Raw genomic sequence first — 19,247 nt, 5'->3', positions numbered from 1 at the left:
CAAACCCAAACCCGCGTTAATTGATTTTCGCGGACGCGACGGGCCCAACAGCCGGTCCACGATTACTGACCACCAAGACCACCACCACCACGCTTTACTTCACCACGCCACGCCTTCGCAATTCCTTCTCCCCAGACATAGACCTTTACAACCACTCTGCCCTTTCAGACTACGGCACTATAGAACCAGACCCGTTCGCTCCGACCAACATGCAATAATGGCCACCGCCATAATATCCTCAACAGCAACCCCCTCCTCCGCCGACCTACGCGCGGAGCTCAAAGAATGGGAGCGAGCGTTCGCCGACGCCAACGGCGGCAGAAAAGCCGATCGAAGTGATATCAAGAAAGTTCCTGAAATCGGTAAGCAGCCCTTTCACTCCCCCCCTCCTTTGCCCCAGAACGAAAAAGAAAAAAAGGCCCAGCTAACGCCCCCCCTTTTTTTTTGGGGCCATAGCCGCCAAATACAAAGAATACTCCCGCCTCAAAGCCCTCGAAACATCCTCAACCAGCAACCCCTCCAGACCACCAGATAACGCCCGACACGACAAAAAGAAACGCAAACACGCCTCCCCGCATGGGCCATCGGACAACCTCCTCACCACCACCCCACGGAAGAAGACCGACAATGGCGGAGCAGCCGGAGCCTTCGAGACACCATCCCGAAAGACGACCTCCCATCCTGCAGAGGTCGATCCGTACGACTCGCCGTCGGTGCTGCGACGGCTCTTCAGCCCGAGCACACACCTGTCGCCTTTGAAGGCGGCGATCGGGCCGACGCCCCAGCGCGACGGCAAGGCGCTGGGGCTCTTCGATCTCCTGTCGGAGTCCGGCGGGAGTACGGCGACGCCGTCGGCGACGAGGCTCGCGAGTCTGAAGGATGCGAATGTGCGGACGCCGTCGCGACGGACAAAAACCCAGAAGATGAAGAGGGGGACGATGATGGATACGATTGCGGAGGAGGAGGGGGAGGAGGCGGCACGGGAAGGAGTTGAGGACAGTGAGGATGATGATGAGAGTTCAAGGCTGGGAAGGACTCCGACTTCGTCGGGGAAGAAGTGGATGCTGTCGACGCTGTTCGCTACGCCCACAACGTGGCGGTATGCGACGATGATGGATGATGGGTCTAATAAGGGGACAGCGGCAGCAGGAGCAGGAATAGCGGTGGCGGGAGAGGTGGCAGAGGGCGCTTCGGTGGCGGCCGTGGAAGAGCCGAACGGGTCTGAGACTCCCTCGTTCCTGCGCCGGTCAACGTCGGGACGGTACGATACCTCAACTATCACGGGTGGATTGAGTCCGATGGCCACGCGGAAACGACCCCAGTTCGTCGGGAAGGGCCTCTCGGCTTTGATGAAGGGCTTGCGGGATATGGAAGAGGAGCAGATGGAGGATGACATGGATGTCCTACGAGAGATCGAGGCCGAGCAGGCGGCGATGATGGACGCCCAGGTGGCCGATAGCCAGGCCGCGGCGGCTGAGAACGAGGGCGCTCCGGTCTGGAAGAAGAAGGGCCAGAAGCGGACCACCCGCAAGGTGCGCATGAAGCCGGTGGTTGCAACTTCGAGGCAGTCTGCGCCCGAACTGCCGTCCTTTTCGGATGAAGAGGACGAGGAGGAGGGAGAGGAGGATGATGGCCCTGATGGGGGAGTCACCGCCGTCCGCGAAACTCAGCAGCTCGTAGCCTCGGGCCCTCTGGACCGGAGCCATACCGAGGTTCCTGACTTGGACGACCTCGATTCGCTACACACCATGTCAGAACCGGACCTGTCCGACTTCGACCCGGACTATGACGAAGGACCCCAGCCTCGAGGGAAGAGCAAGAGCTTCTCCGAGAAGATGAAGGAGGCTATCGCGGCAGGCAAACCGCCAGCAACAGAGCCTCCGGAGAAACCACCCGTACGACCTCAGACGCAGGCAAAGGACACCGAGCCCAAGCAGCCGCGCGCACGCAAGGTCAATCCGCAAGCGCACGCCAACTACCGGTCCTTGAAAATCCGAAACAAGAACTTCAAGGGACGAGGCGGCGGGCGCTTCGGCAGGCGACGTTAGAAATCAGCACTTAAACATCACGAGCCATGAACCCTGCTAGCGTATTCTTCTCGTTTGCATCATCCAAGATACCAGTCGTATGATTTATACATTTGTCTATAGCATGCACCAACCATTCATAGTATATGCAAGATAATTCATAGCTGCGGACAGCGCAGCAAAACCCACAGTCTGCTCTATCTTAGTCTGGTATATAACGCTCCCGAGCATATTGTATCCTCCGGGCCTGCTGCTCCTGGCTTCCGCGCTGATACGGCTGCCTCCGCGAATACGCCGGCTTCGCCACTCGTCCCCGCCCTGTTCCCCTCCCACCTCCCCGATGATGATGTGAACTCCCACCCCGATAAGCCGGCGTCGACGCCGAGGCGCCCTCGGCCAGCGCCTGCGCAGACGATGCTTCCTCACGCCGCGACACATCCTCATACTGCACGTGCCGATCCCAGTCCTCCAGCGAGGTATACGGACTCCGCAACCAAGCCTGCAGCTCATGCAGAAACAGCCGCGCATTCTCCCTCCCCAAAAAATCCCGGAGGAGTTCTTCCGCCTGGCCCGCGCTGCCCTTGATATCGACCGTGCGGAGGATCGCGATGATGTACTCGAGGAGGAACTCGGCATTATTACCGCGGCGGTTCTCGAGTCGCTGCTGACCAGCTCGTAAAGGAGGTGCGGGCTGCTGTCGCTGCGTCGTTGTCGAGCGCAAGTCGCCAGCACTGCTACCAGTCCCCGCGGCGGGTCCCGCGGCGGAAGGGTTCAGGAAGGCGAACACTTTGAGTTCGCGCCGGATCCATTTGCGCGCGCGCGAGACCAACTCCTCCTCGCGGTTGAAGCGCTCGGGCGTGAGCTCGCGGTATTGAGAGAGACGGTTGGAGCCGACGCGCAGGGAGTAGAGTTGGTGGCGATAGATGTGTTGGCGTCGGCGGAGGGGGTCGTCGCTCGGTTGGGCTTGGTGCGGGAGTCGACTCGCGGGGCTTCGAGCGCGGCGCGGGCGACGGGGTGGGTGATGGTGGAAGGGTGATGCGAGAGGATGGGACGAGGATGTGTTGGGGTTCGCTGGCGGGGCAGGTGGAAGGTGATAGATCTTTGGTCCTTGGGGGCTTTCGAGGTGGTATCGGACTGCGGAGACGTCGCTCTTGCCTTGAATTTGGTGTTAGCTGAAGACCCTCGCAGATTCGACGAAGTGATATTCACAGGTACGTGAGGTACATACAGAGCGGGCAGTTCCGGCGCTGCTCCAGCCAGCTCACCAGACACAGAAAGTCGAAGTTCGCATGCTTGCAGGGCACCGCGATGGCGGCTTCGGAGACCGGTTCGAGACAGATGACGCACGGAGTTGCCTCATTCTCACTTTCCTCTTGTGCTACCTCTTGGAGCGTTCGTTGCAAGATTGCCTGCCGTATGCCATCATCATCGGACATGGAAAGTTACACCAGCTCACACATCAAAAGATTGGTTCCTGTACGGGTGGACGATTGGACAAGATGAAGGCAAAAAACAGGGTAGGAATGTTTTGTTCGTCAAGTTTCCAGATCAAAGAGGACGAGGAATTGCTGACCGCCTACGAACCAACGTCATCCATTGCAGTCCATCTCACCGCTTAGAATGGCGAGGAATATGACTGGCAGATACATCGTCGCAAAGACTGATCGAGTCCCCACCGCCTGCCGGAGCCATCGAAACTGCCCACCACAACGCCTCTTTGCGGCGGCGGCCTTCCGTGATATGCGGCGAAATCTCCGCGGTGAAACCTCGCATTGACTCACAGTAGCTGTGGCCATATGGATCTCTGTTTTCCTATATGAACCCTCGAATTTCTGTCGCAACCCACTCATGCTGAAGGTAATGAGATCTGCAAGGTCCGTAGTCGCAGAGAACGCTTCCAAAATGAGAAATCACGCTCAGAGCGCGAGCGCGCCCGCGCGCACCATCACCAGTCTAAGACGGTGGTCCATCACCAACAAAGAACTACCAGGTGAGGATCTCGCTTCCACAATATCATAGCGCTGGGGGTGGCTGATAATTTCGTCTGTTCTTGGCGCTACAGCAGTACCGCAGGTCAGGTCTATTCACATATACGACTTCGACAACACATGTAAGAATGCACCCGTCGCCATGCGACTTCGTCCGATCCACCTCGCATTCTAAATGCTTTCCAGTATTCCTGAGCCCGCTTCCGAATCCGCAACTCTGGAATGGCCCGACGATCGGGTTTCTTCAAGCCTATGAGAGCTTCGCGAACGGCGGTTGGTGGCATGACCCGAACCTATTGTCGGCTACCGGAGAAGGTATCGAGAAGGAGGAACCGCGCGCGTGGGAGGGGTGGTGGAACGAACAGATTGTGTGGCCTTCCATCACAAGAACCGATACATGAACTACAGCAATTTGGCTGATACGTTCCCCTTAGGTGCAACTCGTGAAATTAAGCATGGAGCAGAAAGACGCGTTGACGGTGCTTCTAACGGGTCGCAGTGAGAGTGGATTCTCGGAGATCATCAAACGGATGGTGAACAGTAAGAAGCTGGAGTTTGATCTAATATGCCTCAAGCCGGAAGTTGGTCCGAGGAATCAACGCTTTGCCAGCACGATGGAATTCAAGCAGACTTTCCTGGAAGACCTTATCCTCACTTACGAGCAGGCTGAAGATCTTCGCATCTATGAAGATCGCCCGAAGCAGTAGGTCTTCCATATTTGAGTTGTTTTTCCTTTTTGCATCTTCGCTCCTTCATATTGCCGGAGCGTCTGACCGTCTGCCAGTGCCAAAGGCTTCCGGGACTACTTCGAGCAGCTGAACCGCAAGTTCCAGACTGCGCAGGGCCCCAGCCCGAGAAAGCCGATCACGTCGGAAGTCATCCAGGTAGCCGAAGGATCGATGTATCTCGACCCCGTATTGGAGACCGCTGAAGTGCAGCGCATGATCAACTCCCACAACCTCACCACCCGCACTCCGTCACTCACCAAGGCCAAGTCACCGTACGGTCGACTGCGCATCAAGCGCACCATCTTCTACACAGGCTACCTGATCTCGAACGCTGACTCGAGCCGGCTGATCCGCGAAGTACTAACGCCGATGCTCCCCTACGGGCTGGCGGACTCCAACGATCTGAAGTACATGGCCAACAGTATCCTAATCACGCCGCGGCCGGCGCCACGGTCGATTCTGGACAAGGTCGGCGGCATCGGCAAGAAGCTGAGCTGGCAGATCACGGGCACGGCGTGTTTCGAGAACCGCGTGTGGGCCGCGCGGATGGCGCCCGTCCCCGCGACCGCGAAGTACTACACCGAGAACCCGCAGCCCGTCGTGGTGCTGGCGGTGCGCAAGGGCGCGCGCCCCATCGACGCCGGCAAGATCCAGAGCTGGCACCCCGTCCCCGCGGACAAGGCGCTCACCATGGAGACCGTCGTCGGCGAGAAGGTCGTCCTGCGCGTCGAGGAGGAGAACCCCAACGAGGGCGAGTGGGAGAGCCAGTTCCTCAACAAGAACAACAAACGCCGGCACCAGCAGGAGCGCAACGAAGAGATCCTCTACCCGCCGCACGCGGAGCAGCCCGCCACGTATGACGGCGCTGCTGCTTCTGCTGCCTCACACCACCACTCCCACCACCCCCACCACGCAAGACAGCCGCATCCGAATGCCATGCGCAACGGAGGCCGCCATCACCATGACGACGGGCCCCCGCGCCGGGGTAACGCGTTCCGGGGCCGCGGCCGCGGCGCTGCAGGGCGAGGCAGGGGCGGCCACCATCAGAACCGCGGCGGCAACCGTGGTGGTGGTGGTGGCGGTCGAGGCCGTGGGGGCCGTGATAATGGTCCGCCGGGCTATCGGTCCCTAGACGATTACGGCGGTGGGTATGAAGGCAGTCATGAGGAAAAGCCCGGACCAGGCGGTGGTCCGCCGGTGATGAATTACTAAACGAAAAAAAAAAAAAAAAAAATGACAGTATGAGGGGCGCTCTATCATTTGCGTAACCCCAGCAGTCGTCTTGATTTGTTCGTGTCTGTGGACCGAAGTGAAGATGTTCTCTTAGCATGAAATTACCTAGTAGACGCTGGTGATCACAATACCATGTCATGTGACAGGTTCCAAGTAGTACTCTTATATTTCCCATTGGGATCTTTGTATTGTAGGAATCTCACGGAGATCCTGGTCGAAAGCTTTTGAATCGAGGGATGCGGCTCTATTGGATAGTTGCATCCAGGGCATGAGCTGCTCGAATTTGCAACCAATGATACGGACAAGGGCGAAGACGATGCAAGTGATGTGTCTCAAGTATCAGTAGGAGTTCTTTACGTCGATTAAGTCTCCTCAGCAGCAAGCACAAAATCAACAACAAATATATGATCTAGAAGACAAGACAATAACAGAACTATTAACAACCCAGATCCACCTAATATCCCCTCCGCAGCCACAAACAAGAGAACGCGAAGCAACCTTAACAAGGGTGTTATACAAGGCCAATGACAAAGCGAAAACAAGCATCGAGGCCAACAAGATCTCCCCGAAGCTTATACAGGGTGGGAGGAAAGCGGACGAAACAAGTTTGCGAGGAGTGGATTGATCCGTTTCTGATGAGGTGAGCTAAACTAACCTCAAGAAGACTGAACGGCCGACTTGATCTGTTGTTTGGCCGCATCTTGTTCATTAGGCATTTTCTTTCTTCGTGATGACTCCTTTAAATAAACAAAATGAAAAACCGTAACCGTATCTCGTATTCCCTTGTCCAAATGTCCGTATCCATAAACTCATATAAAAAGCCAGAGAGAAAAATTTCATGTTCCAAATGTCAATATGCATCATTATTCACGTGCTGCTCGTTGTATATGCCGTCTCTGGGGCGCGTTTATCGCAAGAAGACGGGCGTGTCGAATGCAGGGGGAGTGCGTAGCGTTGAAAATCAAAGTGGGGAATCAAAGTGCAATGAAAAAAGTGACGAGGGTTTAAGTTGGCATGTCAACGTGGCTATGGTTCGTCCGTCAATTGTCTGATGAGGCTGATGCTGAGAATCATGACGAGAAGACCTATCGTCACCACCACCATGAGGCCGAATCCAAACCAGCCTAGCACCATGGCAGATGTACCAACACCACTCTTCACGCTACCGTTGCCCATGTCCTGGGCGATGGTGCTCGCGGCGACGGATGCGGTATGTTGCCAGAGAACGGAGACGAGGACGAAGACCGACGCGACAAAGATGAGAGCGAGGGCGGCTTGCGAGACAGGTCGTGAAGGAAATGGCTTGGCTTCGACTTCGGAACCACTAGCATCGAGCTCGTCGTGCCATCCGGGGAAGGTGGCCAGCAGGATAAAACAGAAGAAGGCGAGGATGACGGCGATGATGCTATCGCGAGTTAGCAAGACACACACAAGACGAAAACCTAAGAGAGAACGTACAGTAGATATGGAAACACAACAGCATCTTTGAACGTTGACGCTACCCAAATCAGGTTCAGAGGGTCTTGATCGACCGTGACAATCTCAGCCAAGGCGGTCGCATTGGCATTGCAGATGTATGATCCTGCATCTGGCTGCACGCAAATACCGAAGTAGCCCACACGGACTTCCATTTCAGCTCCTCCTACTATGTTCGCCGTCGCTGTAACCACGCCCGGATCTACCTGCGCTAGATTGAATGTCGGCGAGTATCGTTCGTAGTATAGTGATATCAGGAATATGCTAGGAATCTGGGGTGAAGACGACGAGCATCCGGCCAATAATAGGGCTGATCAATGTTAGTCGCATTCCGGAGCACGGGGGGGTCGGAGAATTACTGACATAGAAGAATGATGGCGACCGCAATGATAATCATTAGCACGTGGTGGTAACCGATCATTGGTAGCAGCCCTGCAGGGTCAAGCGTCAATATTTTCATACATCTTTTCGAAGTGAGAAGCGAGACACGTACGGGCTAGCCGGGCACCGATTTTAGAAGGCATCTTGAGTTGTCCAGGCGTTGTCTCCCCGTGTCTCTAATTCAGGACTCACTTCTCGGAACCCCGAGAAGGAGTCTGCGCCGGTTGCTGCGCACCTCTTACGACACTACCACCCAACGGACAGATCAAGTATGGTTAGATGCTCGCCTCCTTCAAGAGAAGTGAGCTTTGAGTGATGATGTCGGGACTCGTGCTCTCAGCGCCGAGGAGATATAGCAATATCTGTGGGAGGAATGCAGCGACTGCCCGGTATGTTGAGCACAGGAGTTGCAATGCGACGACGGGCCGGGACCGTTATCAAGATGGAGATCCAAAGAATGTATGACTGGAAAGTCCCACGGATAGCCCTGAATTGTGGATAATGGTGGTTAGAATTGTACAAAGAGAGTCGCCAACTGGGCTGGGTGGGCTAGAGTGGAGGGACTGGATGTCTGCCAAAAACAGGCAAGTGGAGGGTAAGGGAATGGGGAAAGGAGAGTGAGTGCAGGCAGGAGAGAGGAAGGGGGGGGGAGAGAGTAAGATTCTCAGCTGGAGCAGGTTTCCAAGGTTGAGTCCACCCGACAGAATTGGGCCTTGACGCGCCAGAATAGTCAATGAAGCTGGATTGGAAAGAGGAATAATGAGGGAGGCTGGGAAGATAGGTACGATGTACTGTACTGTATGTATGCAGTCTACAGCCCGAAGAAGGGCCAAAAGCGGGAGGCTGGGCCACTGCCTGCTACTTGCCCGTTTGTTTACCGCGTCCGTTCCCCGGTAACCAGTCCACACCGCCCGCCGTCATCTCGCCCCATTGGATCCGCCCAGACTCCACTGATCGCGCTAAAGCCATCGATCATCTTATCGGCACGTGCCCACTCCCCAGCCTCCAACTTTTCCATGGAACCTCACACACTTATGTCATAGTCTAGCCAAATATCTTGCACCTAAGAGGTATACGGTTAATCCCATGTAGATCTTATAATTTATACGTCCAAGCACCTCTCTGTCATGTACTGTACTGTACGGTATGTCAAGTCACCAACCCAATGCCATGCATGATACACAAAATTAACAATACTCCCAAGAACTCCTATAATGATAATGATAAGTCGACTGTCCCCCAAGCACTCCAAGAGTTTGTCTCAACCTACAAAGGAGAATCGCTTGAGGTCAATAACGACTGGGGTCGGCAAGCCTCCATTGGCATTACCGTCGGGTTCTTCCAAGTCGTCTTCTTCATCGTCTTCGCTATCCGGAATGATCATGTCTTCACTCCCATGACAGGTTGGCATAACATTCTGGGTGCTGCCTGGACTACTGTTGCTGGGCTCAGCTGAAGTAAGCGAGACTTTTGATGCCCGAAAGGCGGCGAGAGACGACGAAAGATGGTTGAGAGATCGAGACCTAGCCAGGGCACTTTGCCCCAGTCGTTGCAAGGGTGTTGTCCGTCCACGTCTAGGCGGCGTCCGTGGACTTCTGGTTCTCAGGTCCATTGGTGATTTCGATTTCGAGAAGGAGATAGTTGGAATGGGCCGTGCATTGGATTCTGTCCGAGTGACGCTCTCCGAGCGAACGCTGCTATCTCTCCGAGGGAATGCAAACCTCGAAAGCAGCCCTGAGTTTTGCTTCTCGATGTGATAGTCGAGTACTTTCTGAAACTCCACCGGATTGGACTCCAAACTGACAGCCTTGGGGTTGCCCTCAGTAACTTGGATGGAATCTGATGGTGCTTCTTGCTTCTGCTCCAAACCCTGATCGGGGTGATCCTCGACATTAGCTTCCATAGATTGCGGGAGTACATTTGATGCGTCGAGGGGTTGACTTGGCCCAGCGTCTTGGTACTCATCGATTCTATCTTTCGCAGGTGTCTCGGCAGGATCCGGAATCTGAGACATCATATCCTCTACGGAATCATCTGAGAAGACGTCCAAAGAGTGTTTCCGAGCCTTTTTAGTACGCTTAATCTTAAGCCCGCTCGGACTAGACTCGTCAGTACTGTTTGTGAAGAATCGACTGCGACAAGTAGATGCACTTGGTAACTGTCCCTCATCTATATCTGAACAGAGGCGCTGTCGCTTAGAGGGTTGCAGAGCAGAAAGTCTCAAGGCGTGAGGATTAAAAGAGTCCCGCTCGATACTTCTCGCCAAGGGACTAGAGAATCTGCTCGACGTAGCAGAGGAGGCCAACCTCATCAAGGTTGGCTGCGTGGGAACGGAACTACTCTCCCAAGAAGTATTAGCATGACGCTCGAGGAGCCGTTGCTGGCTTGGGGAAGGCGTGAGGCTATTCGGGTCGAGCTCAGCTAGCGGCGTACGTCTTGGGGTGAAGAAAGAATTGATGGGTTTCTTGGGCTTCAACTCGGCCGCTGATCCGAGTGTTTGTCGACGTTGCAAGGTGTTTGTGAATCGTTTCTCAGTAAATTTCGCTGCAGCTGGCGGCTTCAATACCAGAGGTTGCTTGGTTGCTGGATCCAGGTCCCCCTGAGCCACTCCCACCGCGACCTCGGGCTCCACGTCACCGCCGATGAAAGTCAACTCTTCTAGATTGACATCATTTTCAGGTACTGTGAGCGTAACCAGCTTTTGAGCCTTGGGGCAATAGACTCGCTGATAGAGGAAAGTAAGCTCCGCTTCCTTGAAGCTCTTCAAGTAGTCCGCAGGAACGTGATACTGGCCATCAAACTGGAGCATCCGCACGGCTTTCTCAACATTTTTGTACCTCCGTATGCTCTGGTGGGCCGTCTTCAGACCCATCCGAGGAATATTGGCCAAATAGTCGCAGCCGGCGAGAATGCACATGCGTCGAAAGTCATCATCCGACCATCCTATCAGGCTGACGTCCCGACAAGCCCCGAAGTCCGCGCGATCGATCTCAATGCAGTCACCATGTTGATCAAGCTTGGACAGCAGGCGTTTGGCGCCAAACACAAGCAAGTCGGAGTCCTCTGAGATGATGCCATGAATGATACCCTGCTGCTCCAAGTATACCAACTGTGCATCTGCCTCGTACGGAGCTACCACATACTGCACATCCATTTGCTTCAGTTCTTCAATCAATTCCCGCGCCATCAGAGGAGTCACGTCGACCGCCTTCTGTAGTTCCTGGTAGGCTTCCTTCGTGCGGCCCTTTCGGAGCAATTCCATGCCAAGTGCCTTGGCATCATGTCGCCTTTTCTGTCGTCGATCTTCGGTGCCAGCTTTGCTAGGAAGATTATCTCCGTCGAATACAAGATATGGCGTTACTCCAAAGTAGATAAGCATGCGAACCCGATTTAGAACAAAGTCAATGTGTCTTTCATTTACGTTAGCGCAGAGCAGTCAGATGGCAAGCCTTCAGGTACATACTTTCTTGTGGGCTTGTCCAGGACCAAATCCACGGAGCAGGCGACCGTACCACGATGTAGCCATCCGTAGGCATCAACTCCCAAGGTCTGCCCACTATAACTTTTCAGGTGACATGGTTTCTGGATTGATTTAAGAAGAACATGAAGACCTAGGAAGAACACGAGTAATTAGAGACAGCTCTCGAGCGCTTCGGCAAGACAAAGGTTACCTTTAATTCCCATTGTCAGTACCCTCTTGACGAGATGGCAGGCCGCGCTCTCTATACCGGCGCCGCCAAGACAGGGATCTGCTCCGGCTGTAGGTGCTCAGGGGTCAAGCCAGATGATGAAAGCGAGGACCATGAGAAGGCTGCTAATCAATGATGGAAGAAGACGTCCACCCCTAAGCGACCAGCAAACGACAATGACCTAGACAACGAGGTTGGAATGCCTGATCTTCATCCCCTCCGACGCGCCAGGAACGCGATGGGGCGAGGAAAGCCAGCTCATATTCTGATTGGTTTCATGTGAGCGGCCTGCGCACTCTTTCTCACCGCTATTGCATTCTGCCCGCCCAAAAAAAAAAAAGAAATTCGCCGAGGGGAAAAATAGCTGACAAAGTGGACGACATTACAACAATCTAAAAGCAGACAGGAGAAACAAACGTCACTATGCCGAAGACGCTACAGAAAGTACACAAGCATATTGCGAAGAAGAGAGGAGCGGTTGAGGCTCTTCACGAGTTCAGCAGAGATGCCAGAAGATTACGCCGTGCCACCGCTAGAGATGACCGAGTCGCTCGAGTGTCCGCCAATATGTCGCGGGGCAGACAAACCTATGGTGAGACCTAGCACTGCGCCACTTTGTTTCGCTCCAAGGACTTCTCACTAATCAACTCTATGATACACAGTTGACCGCATTGCATACTTCTACGAGACCCTACCCGAAGATGCGACACCCATGTCGGAAGACGAGATGAAGGATATCGTGGTGAGGTATGTACCGGTGGCGCAAAAGCCAATTATAGCTTCGTGCGCTTCGAATACTCATGTACAAACCAGGTACATCAACCGTAGTGTGCCCGAGATCGAGCAATTACAGAGCGAGAGACGGAAAGGCAGACCCCCCAGCAAGCGGGAAGAGGCGTTGCTGCAGCGAACCGATGTTGAGAACAAGGAGTTCAAGACGGGCTTTTGGTTGCCTGATCTTAGTGAGCAGAGTGTGATTAACTCACTTAGAGCTTGGAATGGCGATTGGTCTGGCTTGAGCACAATGAAGTTCATCCGAATCACTAAGGATGGAGGCAAGCAGTCTTCAGTATTTCCCCCAAAGGGAATGTCTTGAAAGGTTTCCTTCGTCTTCTGTGTTCCGAGTTACAAAAAGTTGGGTGCTATGCTATGTTGCGGGAATCTCATGGGACTATGGCGTTATGATTGCATATAATTCACATATAGACACATATCAAATCAGATGATTTCTCTTGAATCAACAGTAAATGAAGTACGTACTGTACTGTATTTTCATGGATGCGAAGGATGGAGCTCTGGGCCTTGGCGCGGGAAGAGCTTTGGAAAGTCGAGATGCCTGAGACTCCAGGCTCCTCTCGTTCACATCATCACTTTGCCTCTTCCGCATTCTTCCCATCATCCCACCCCCATTCATTTTTCCCATTTGACTTTCAGCTTCGATCCATCTATCATCCATCCACTACCTTCAAGATGATGTCCCTTCGCACTCTTACTCGCTCCGCCCCCCGCTCCATTGCGCGGTCTCTCGCTGTCTCCTCCCGCGCAACTGTCTCGAGGCCCGTTGCCGCTGTTTCTCAGAATGCTTTCACCTTGAAGCAGATTACCAAGCCTGCCTATGCTGCCTTTTCGACCTCTCGGGCTTTCAAGCAGGCCCCCGGCGAGGGTAAGAGAACCTTTCTTGGGCGAATGATGGCGATTCTGCAACCTTCCATTCAAACGCATCAATTCATTTTTCCCCTCTTGTTTTTCGAGCTTCTCCGCGTTACCTTGTATCCACATTCCTGTTCTTTTCAAGCATTGGAAGCTTCGATCATGGACTGTAGATGACTTTTCATTCTGGCGCACAATACTAACTACTCATTGTACGAGATAATAGGTGACGTCGAGCTTGTTGCCAAGCTTGAGGATGAGCTCAAGCACGAGAAGGCCTCCGGCCTTGAGGACCTGGAAGGCTCCGTTCAGAACATCCAGTATGTTCTGCAAAACAACTCTTGGGAGGTACGTTCTGTTGGACCATCGTCTGTTGACCGCATTAGCTCACATTTTATGGGTTTTCTAGGTCAAGGATATTCCCGGCGAGCAGGAAGTCACTTTGACCAAGAAGTTCGGCAAGGAAGAGTAAGAAAGCTTGTGCCCGCGTTTCTCTCCTTATTTATAATTCTAATTATTTGTAATTTTCTATAGGATCCGCCTTACTTTCACCGTTGCAGACCTCCAAAACCTGAGCGAGCAGGAGGATTTCTCCGCTGATGGTCTGATGGACGCAAACGACTTCGGAAGCCACCAGCCTGCTAACCAAGGTCGCGCAGGCATCTCCCAGCTTCCCGAGGACCGCATCGCTCCCTCCGACCGCGACGAGGTCGACATCGACGACCTTGAGCCCGGTTTCCCCGCTCGTGTCAACATCACCATCGAGAAGCCCGGCAGCGGCGCTCTCCTGGTCCAGACCATGTGCACTGATGGCGTGTTCCAGGTTGAGGAGGTCTCCTACTTCAACAAGCCCGACTTGGCTCTTGCTCAGACCGCCGAGAAGGACTGGGCTAGGCAGAGCCTGTACGCCGGTCCTCCTTTCGAGAACCTCGACGAGGAGCTTCAGAACTTCATTGATCGCTACCTTGACGTGAGAGGTATCAACGCCGAGCTTGCCACCATGATCCCCGACTACATCCAGGTCAAGGAGCAGAAGGAGTATGTCCGCTGGCTCGAGAGTACGTAACCCACCGACATCTCCTCCCTATAATCATTTGCTAAATATCTGTTTAGATGTCAAGAACTTCGTCTCTGCTTAGATCAGGCGGACACAGACGTTCTTCCCGATTCCTGCACAGCATGCTATTGAATGATGCGTTTTGAGTCTCACAAATATATCATCTGTCACTCCTGTTTTCATCAAAGCAGGTCTTTATGGTCAATAATGAGGTAGTGCTGCTCGTCTTACAGTCCTACTATGTAACAACATAGAATCAAATTTCACAAAAAAATGTAATTTTGACTGGAAACATGGCTCCTGTCGATTCGTATTAAATATCATAACCACTCATTGAACTCAATCTGCAGTCACAAATGAACAGAAAAGTAAGAACCATGACAATATCTACACAGAACACAGGTAAATAAGCCCTGTTACCCTTCTTCGAACGCCTGAAATATTCACTTTCAAAGGACATACTCCCAAATCGCTCCAAGATCATACCCAAAAATAATGTTACCCAGGCTAGGACCTGAGAGAATTAGAACCGTAAACGACCATATTCGTCTACGAGGAAACTCAGAAGCTTAGAACTCCATACTCTCAGGCTTTGTCTCCTCGACGTCCTCATTTCGCTCCCGTTTGCCACCGCGCTCTTCCTTGAGAAGACCGGCGATGAAGGAGCGGAAATAGTCGATGTATGGCTTCAGGCTCGTCTTCTCATAGTCCTGTACCCTGCGGCTGCCCCTCGCGTCCGAGTCCGCTACACTACCCTCGCCCTCGGCCGCCTCCGGGCCGGCATTGGTGCTCGGATGTTCCGCATCCCACGCATCGATCTCGGCGAGCAGCTGCGTGACCGTCGGCACCGTGAGGGGATCGAACTGCTCTGCCTTGCGGGCGTCGATGGGGACACACACGCGGCCCGTGCCCGGATGGATGACGAACGGGCTCTTGAGCAGGTGGATCATTTTCTTGCTGACCTCGGAATCCAGCCGGGGGTAGGTGTACTCCAGCACGATGTCCTGCTTGGCGTCGCGGAGCGTGGCCGGGTTTAAGGTGCTGCTCTTGCCCGTCTTGGCGAGGGCGTCGATGTCGGCCCACTTCTTGGCGCTGGTGCGGTCGGGCGAGGACTCCCACTTCTTGCGCAGGGACTCGTTCAGCCCTTTGTCCGGCAGGAGGGCCAGCAGGCGCTGCGCCTGCTCGGGGCTGAGGAAGGTGTCCTGGTCGACCAGCGTCGTCTGGGCGAAGTGCGATTTCAGGATGTCAAGGCTGCGCGCCATGTGCGGGTGCAGTGGCCGCTTGAGGTTCACCCGCTTGCCGCTGCTGTTGCCGCCCCGCACCACGTCCAGGTACCCGGCGATGGCCCTGCGTCGGTCGTCCGGGAGGCTGCGCGCGCGCGGGTCACACACCCAGGCGTGCGCACCACGACGACCCGAGTAGACCCAGAGGATGTGTTCGAAGCCGAAGTCGTCGCGGAGGGCCGTGTCGACGACCTTGATGGCCATGGTCACAAATGCCCAGCATTTGCCACAGATGTTGGCCTTCGTACAGCAGGACCGAATGTCATCGTAGTCCGTCAAATCGATATCGAAGACGAGTTCCTTGGAGATTGGCTTCAGCTGGCCGCCGCGGAGCGTCTTGCGATCTCGGGGGTTGGTGTTGTAGACAGGTCCGATTTCAAATCGAGAGGGGTTCATGCGGATGATATCTTTGCGGAAGCTGTCTACCCGTTAGAACAGAGTTCTGATATGGCACTTGCGGGTCAATCCCGCAGTACTCACAGATCTGCCGTTGCATATGATTGGTATCGGAGGTAAGCATCGTTCTGGAGTGTGAGGGCGAATTCGCGATTGCCGAAATCGGGCGAAGGAACAATTCCGTGGTTTAGCCATTGGAATAGGTAGCGGAACGGGAAGAGGCGTTGGTAGAATGCGAGCATGGTGTCTGTGTCTACCTCTGGACCGGGAGCAGGGGCGGCGCTGAACGCGCAACTTCTATCAGTACCAGTATGCCTTGATAGCGTGTACGAAACCTACTCTGTCTGCATCGTGTCCTGATTGTGGAGTGCTGGTGCGCTCGAAGCTGGGTATTCTTCATCATCGTCATCATCGTTGAACAGGTCTTCCAATTTTACGCCTGCTGCTGCATTGTCGGGTGCATCGGTCTTGTCTTCGGAGGTGGTTTCCGCTGGAGGAGCGTCTGGTAGAACCTCCTCATCTTTGCGATCGGCTGATAAGCCTTGCGAGGACACTGAGTGAGGCATCATAGGGGTTTGTTGTGGATTGTCTTGTTGTTAGACAACAATCGGAGATCACAGCATCTCTCAGCTACCGCAGCAAACCATTAACGCGCTCCAAGACGCGTTCTCACGCGCCGCTTGCCCTAAACCCTGATACGATAGCTGAGTTGAAGGGGGCTTATCAACACGTGATCCATTGCTGCAAGCGGCGATGAGTCAGCAAGGTACCGCCGACCCACTGAGAAGCAACGAAGTACTCCGTAGGTTACGAAGTATGAAGTAAGTTATACTTTGCTCCTGCAGAGCTTCACAATCACGTTTGCCAAGTTCTGTCTGGTACCACCCCTGCAGGAACGCTTGCCATCTGCTATCACCGCTTGCGGCCTTGGTTCCTGTCAAGAGGCTCAACGAGCTTTTCTCTGATGACGTCTTACATTGCTCTCATAGGACTACCTCGATAGCCACGTTATCCACTCACTTCAATGAAACATTACCGGCTTCTCATCTCAACGACTCTCTCACCAGCTTCGAAAACGGCCGGTCCACAATTCGGTTCCTTCAAAGCTCAATGGTGCTTGAAGTCTTCTTAGATAGCCTATTCGACTGTGTGGCAGCGACCTATCTCGATTTCGATTGACATTCCTCAATGATGCCATGGCCTAGATCTCGTCATAAGACCATATGGACTACATTGTTCAGATAGGATGCTCAACGCAGCTACCAATGTGCTTCGTGAGCATCCGCCTGTACTGCTCTGTGCTGTAATCGCTTTCTTGCTTTCTGTCCCTGCCCTGACCCTTGACCCGACAAACTTACCTGCAACGTTACAGGCAGGCGGATCTCGAGCGACTCCACATTCCTGAAAAGCTTTTTCGAATGTGTCAGCTACAGAGCTTTACGAGCCAATCCATGCATCATTACAAGCTTAACTTAGCTTTCTCAGGGCTCAATACTCCGTATTGGATCACAATATCTGGTAGCACTTCCCTTCTCAGCAGGCTTGTCCCCGCTTTGCTTGATTAGTTTGGCTTGCACTAGCATAGGTCACGGCGATAGCCGGGAGGTGTCCAGCTTCCCAATTTGAAGACTGGAGTACTTGCACAAAGTCATGACGACAATACTGCTCTTGACTTCCTATCTAAGTACAGTCATCCAGCATCGTGTCCGAGGATCGTGGCTCACTGACGTGGGTACTGTGGGCCTCTGTCCAAGAAGATGTAGCAAGACGTTACATTCGCGCCACAGCTCGACATATGAGATTCCCTTTGGCTTGGATCACAGCATCACATCGGTGGTTCCTTTCGCATCCATGGCTTGGTTAGCCTCAATCTGCGTCTCGTAGCCTACCAGAGCTAGCATCGATGAGCTTGACTTTTGCTCCTGAACCATACAACCCTTGCCCCGTACTTCGCTGACCAAAGGATACTACTGTGGCATTATCACCATCGTCAGTGACGAACTTCGTGTGAGTAGTCATCAGGCTCTTCGTCAAGAAGATTTAAAGGTCGAGATGTTCTGCTTCATCAGATCGTTCCTTCCTTCTCTATTCCACCTCGTGCCGTACGGAAGCCACTCGCTGTTCTTCATCCCTCGTTTATATTAAAAGCTGTGTTTTTTGAACCTTTTGCATCAAAAAAAAAAAAAAAACTTCAATCTTCGAAATGGTCAAGGGAACTATTGCACTCCTGGCTTTGGCTGCTCCAGCCCTTGCCGGTGTCATCCAAGGGCGTGGCGGAGAGGTAAGCTTAATGCAAACGTGTGCCCATTCCGGTTGACATGCTAAGAAGCCTGCAGCCCGATGAGAAGAAGCCAGCCACCACCAAGAAGCTTGTTCTCACCACCGACCCTCCCCGTACCATCACCAAGACTACTACCTATGTGACCACCGAGACCCCAGGTTTGTCTTGCTCTCATGTACTTCCTCGAGGAGATCGTGTCTAATATAACTTCCAGAAACCACTACTGTTGTTGTCTCTGGCAACAAGACTCTTACGGTGCCTATCACTCTCACCAACACCGTTACTTTGACCAGCACATGGTGCGAGGAGGAGGGCAAGACTATTGTTCCCACCGGCAAGGAGCCAGTGCCCACTGGCGTGAAGCCCCAGCCTAAGCCCAACCCTACTGGTACTGTCATTCCTGTCAAGCCAACCACCAGCCACGGCACTGCTCCCATCAAGCCGACTACCAGCCACGGCACTGCTCCCATCAGACCAACCACCAGTCATGGCACTGCTCCCATCAGACCGACCACCAGTCATGGCACTGCTCCCATCAGACCGACCACCAGTCATGGCACTGCTCCCATCAGACCAACCACCAGTCATGGCACTGCTCCGATCAACCCGACTACCAGCCATGGCACTGCTCCCATCAAGCCAACCACCAGCCACGGCACTGCCCCCATCATCGGCACTGGACTTCCCCCAGCTCCTTTCCCCAGTCACACCATCCCCGCCAACGGCACTGTTCCTACCACCAAGCCCGGTCCTTTCCTGAACACCACCAGCATCCCCAGCGGAACCCAGCCGGTGCCTGTTGCTCCGGGTGTCACGGGCACTGTTCCTTCCGTCCCTGGATCTCCCACCGGCGTTGTGCCTGTTGTTCCTGTCGTGCCCGGCGGATCTACTCCGTCTACTCCTGGCTCTACCACTCCCGGACAGCCTGGTGAATCTATCCCTGGTGCTCCTGGTGCTCCCGGCTCCTCCACTCCTGGTGCTCCCGGCTCCTCCACTCCTGGCGCTCCTGGCGCTCCTGGTGCTCCTGGCTCTTCTACCCCCGGTGCTCCTGGTGCTCC

The 19,247-nt window shown here is 54.0% G+C and overlaps 9 protein-coding genes across 9 annotated transcripts; 5 read left to right on the top strand and 4 right to left on the bottom strand.

Annotated features, from left to right (window-relative positions):
* Window positions 1-14: 14 nt before the first annotated feature.
* Window positions 15-2,177, top strand: sld2. Its single transcript, XM_025638345.1, has 2 exons — window positions 15-362; window positions 457-2,177. The coding sequence occupies exons 1-2, from the start codon at window positions 218-220 to the stop codon at window positions 2,046-2,048; spliced, it is 1,737 nt and encodes a 578-aa protein (XP_025485840.1). The 5' UTR covers window positions 15-217; the 3' UTR covers window positions 2,049-2,177.
* Window positions 2,169-3,541, bottom strand: BO82DRAFT_359854 (RING finger domain protein). Its single transcript, XM_025636675.1, has 2 exons — window positions 3,256-3,541; window positions 2,169-3,182 (listed from the first exon to the last, which is right to left on the bottom strand). The coding sequence occupies exons 1-2, from the start codon at window positions 3,461-3,463 to the stop codon at window positions 2,230-2,232; spliced, it is 1,161 nt and encodes a 386-aa protein (XP_025485839.1). The 5' UTR covers window positions 3,464-3,541; the 3' UTR covers window positions 2,169-2,229.
* A 234-nt stretch (window positions 3,542-3,775) lies between these two features.
* BO82DRAFT_387883 (rRNA 2'-O-methyltransferase fibrillarin-like protein) lies at window positions 3,776-5,957 on the top strand (the record flags this gene model as incomplete). Its single annotated transcript, XM_025638344.1, has 5 exons — window positions 3,776-4,017; window positions 4,090-4,137; window positions 4,202-4,383; window positions 4,450-4,718; window positions 4,800-5,957. The coding sequence occupies exons 1-5, from the start codon at window positions 3,876-3,878 to the stop codon at window positions 5,953-5,955; spliced, it is 1,797 nt and encodes a 598-aa protein (XP_025485838.1). The 5' UTR covers window positions 3,776-3,875.
* An 886-nt stretch (window positions 5,958-6,843) lies between these two features.
* BO82DRAFT_15174 (Fig1 domain-containing protein) lies at window positions 6,844-8,123 on the bottom strand. The gene is made up of 4 exons (XM_025630177.1): window positions 7,946-8,123; window positions 7,816-7,884; window positions 7,435-7,762; window positions 6,844-7,381 (listed from the first exon to the last, which is right to left on the bottom strand). Exons 1-4 carry the CDS (start codon window positions 7,974-7,976, stop codon window positions 7,003-7,005), a joined length of 807 nt encoding a protein of 268 aa, XP_025485837.1. The 5' UTR covers window positions 7,977-8,123; the 3' UTR covers window positions 6,844-7,002.
* A 786-nt stretch (window positions 8,124-8,909) lies between these two features.
* On the bottom strand, window positions 8,910-11,734 carry BO82DRAFT_323643 (putative exonuclease). The gene is made up of 3 exons (XM_025632805.1): window positions 11,505-11,734; window positions 11,297-11,444; window positions 8,910-11,243 (listed from the first exon to the last, which is right to left on the bottom strand). The coding sequence occupies exons 1-3, from the start codon at window positions 11,515-11,517 to the stop codon at window positions 9,095-9,097; spliced, it is 2,310 nt and encodes a 769-aa protein (XP_025485836.1). The 5' UTR covers window positions 11,518-11,734; the 3' UTR covers window positions 8,910-9,094.
* A 142-nt stretch (window positions 11,735-11,876) lies between these two features.
* Window positions 11,877-12,746, top strand: BO82DRAFT_359849 (translation machinery-associated protein 16). Its single transcript, XM_025636674.1, has 3 exons — window positions 11,877-12,114; window positions 12,185-12,269; window positions 12,336-12,746. The coding sequence occupies exons 1-3, from the start codon at window positions 11,946-11,948 to the stop codon at window positions 12,616-12,618; spliced, it is 537 nt and encodes a 178-aa protein (XP_025485835.1). The 5' UTR covers window positions 11,877-11,945; the 3' UTR covers window positions 12,619-12,746.
* Window positions 12,747-12,898: 152 nt separating this feature from the next.
* On the top strand, window positions 12,899-14,462 carry BO82DRAFT_359848 (MAM33 family protein). The gene is made up of 5 exons (XM_025636673.1): window positions 12,899-13,185; window positions 13,399-13,520; window positions 13,582-13,640; window positions 13,707-14,230; window positions 14,286-14,462. Exons 1-5 carry the CDS (start codon window positions 12,993-12,995, stop codon window positions 14,309-14,311), a joined length of 924 nt encoding a protein of 307 aa, XP_025485834.1. The 5' UTR covers window positions 12,899-12,992; the 3' UTR covers window positions 14,312-14,462.
* Window positions 14,463-14,516: 54 nt separating this feature from the next.
* Window positions 14,517-16,528, bottom strand: BO82DRAFT_348871 (DNA primase subunit PRI1). The gene is made up of 3 exons (XM_025633852.1): window positions 16,248-16,528; window positions 15,993-16,190; window positions 14,517-15,930 (listed from the first exon to the last, which is right to left on the bottom strand). The coding sequence occupies exons 1-3, from the start codon at window positions 16,475-16,477 to the stop codon at window positions 14,799-14,801; spliced, it is 1,560 nt and encodes a 519-aa protein (XP_025485833.1). The 5' UTR covers window positions 16,478-16,528; the 3' UTR covers window positions 14,517-14,798.
* A 1,583-nt stretch (window positions 16,529-18,111) lies between these two features.
* On the top strand, window positions 18,112-19,231 carry cspA (putative cell surface protein; the record flags this gene model as incomplete). The annotated part of the gene is made up of 3 exons (XM_025639659.1): window positions 18,112-18,189; window positions 18,245-18,347; window positions 18,404-19,231. Coding segments are annotated over 3 exons (1,009 nt in total), but the record flags the coding sequence as incomplete, so codon positions are not given.
* Window positions 19,232-19,247: the final 16 nt, after the last annotated feature.

Source organism: Aspergillus uvarum, assembly GCF_003184745.1.
Source record: "Aspergillus uvarum CBS 121591 unplaced genomic scaffold BO82scaffold_109, whole genome shotgun sequence".
NCBI classification, from domain to species: Eukaryota; Fungi; Ascomycota; class Eurotiomycetes; order Eurotiales; family Aspergillaceae; genus Aspergillus; species Aspergillus uvarum.
The sequence above is the reverse complement of the archived record's forward strand: the minus strand, read 5'-3'. Positions and strand labels throughout refer to the sequence as shown.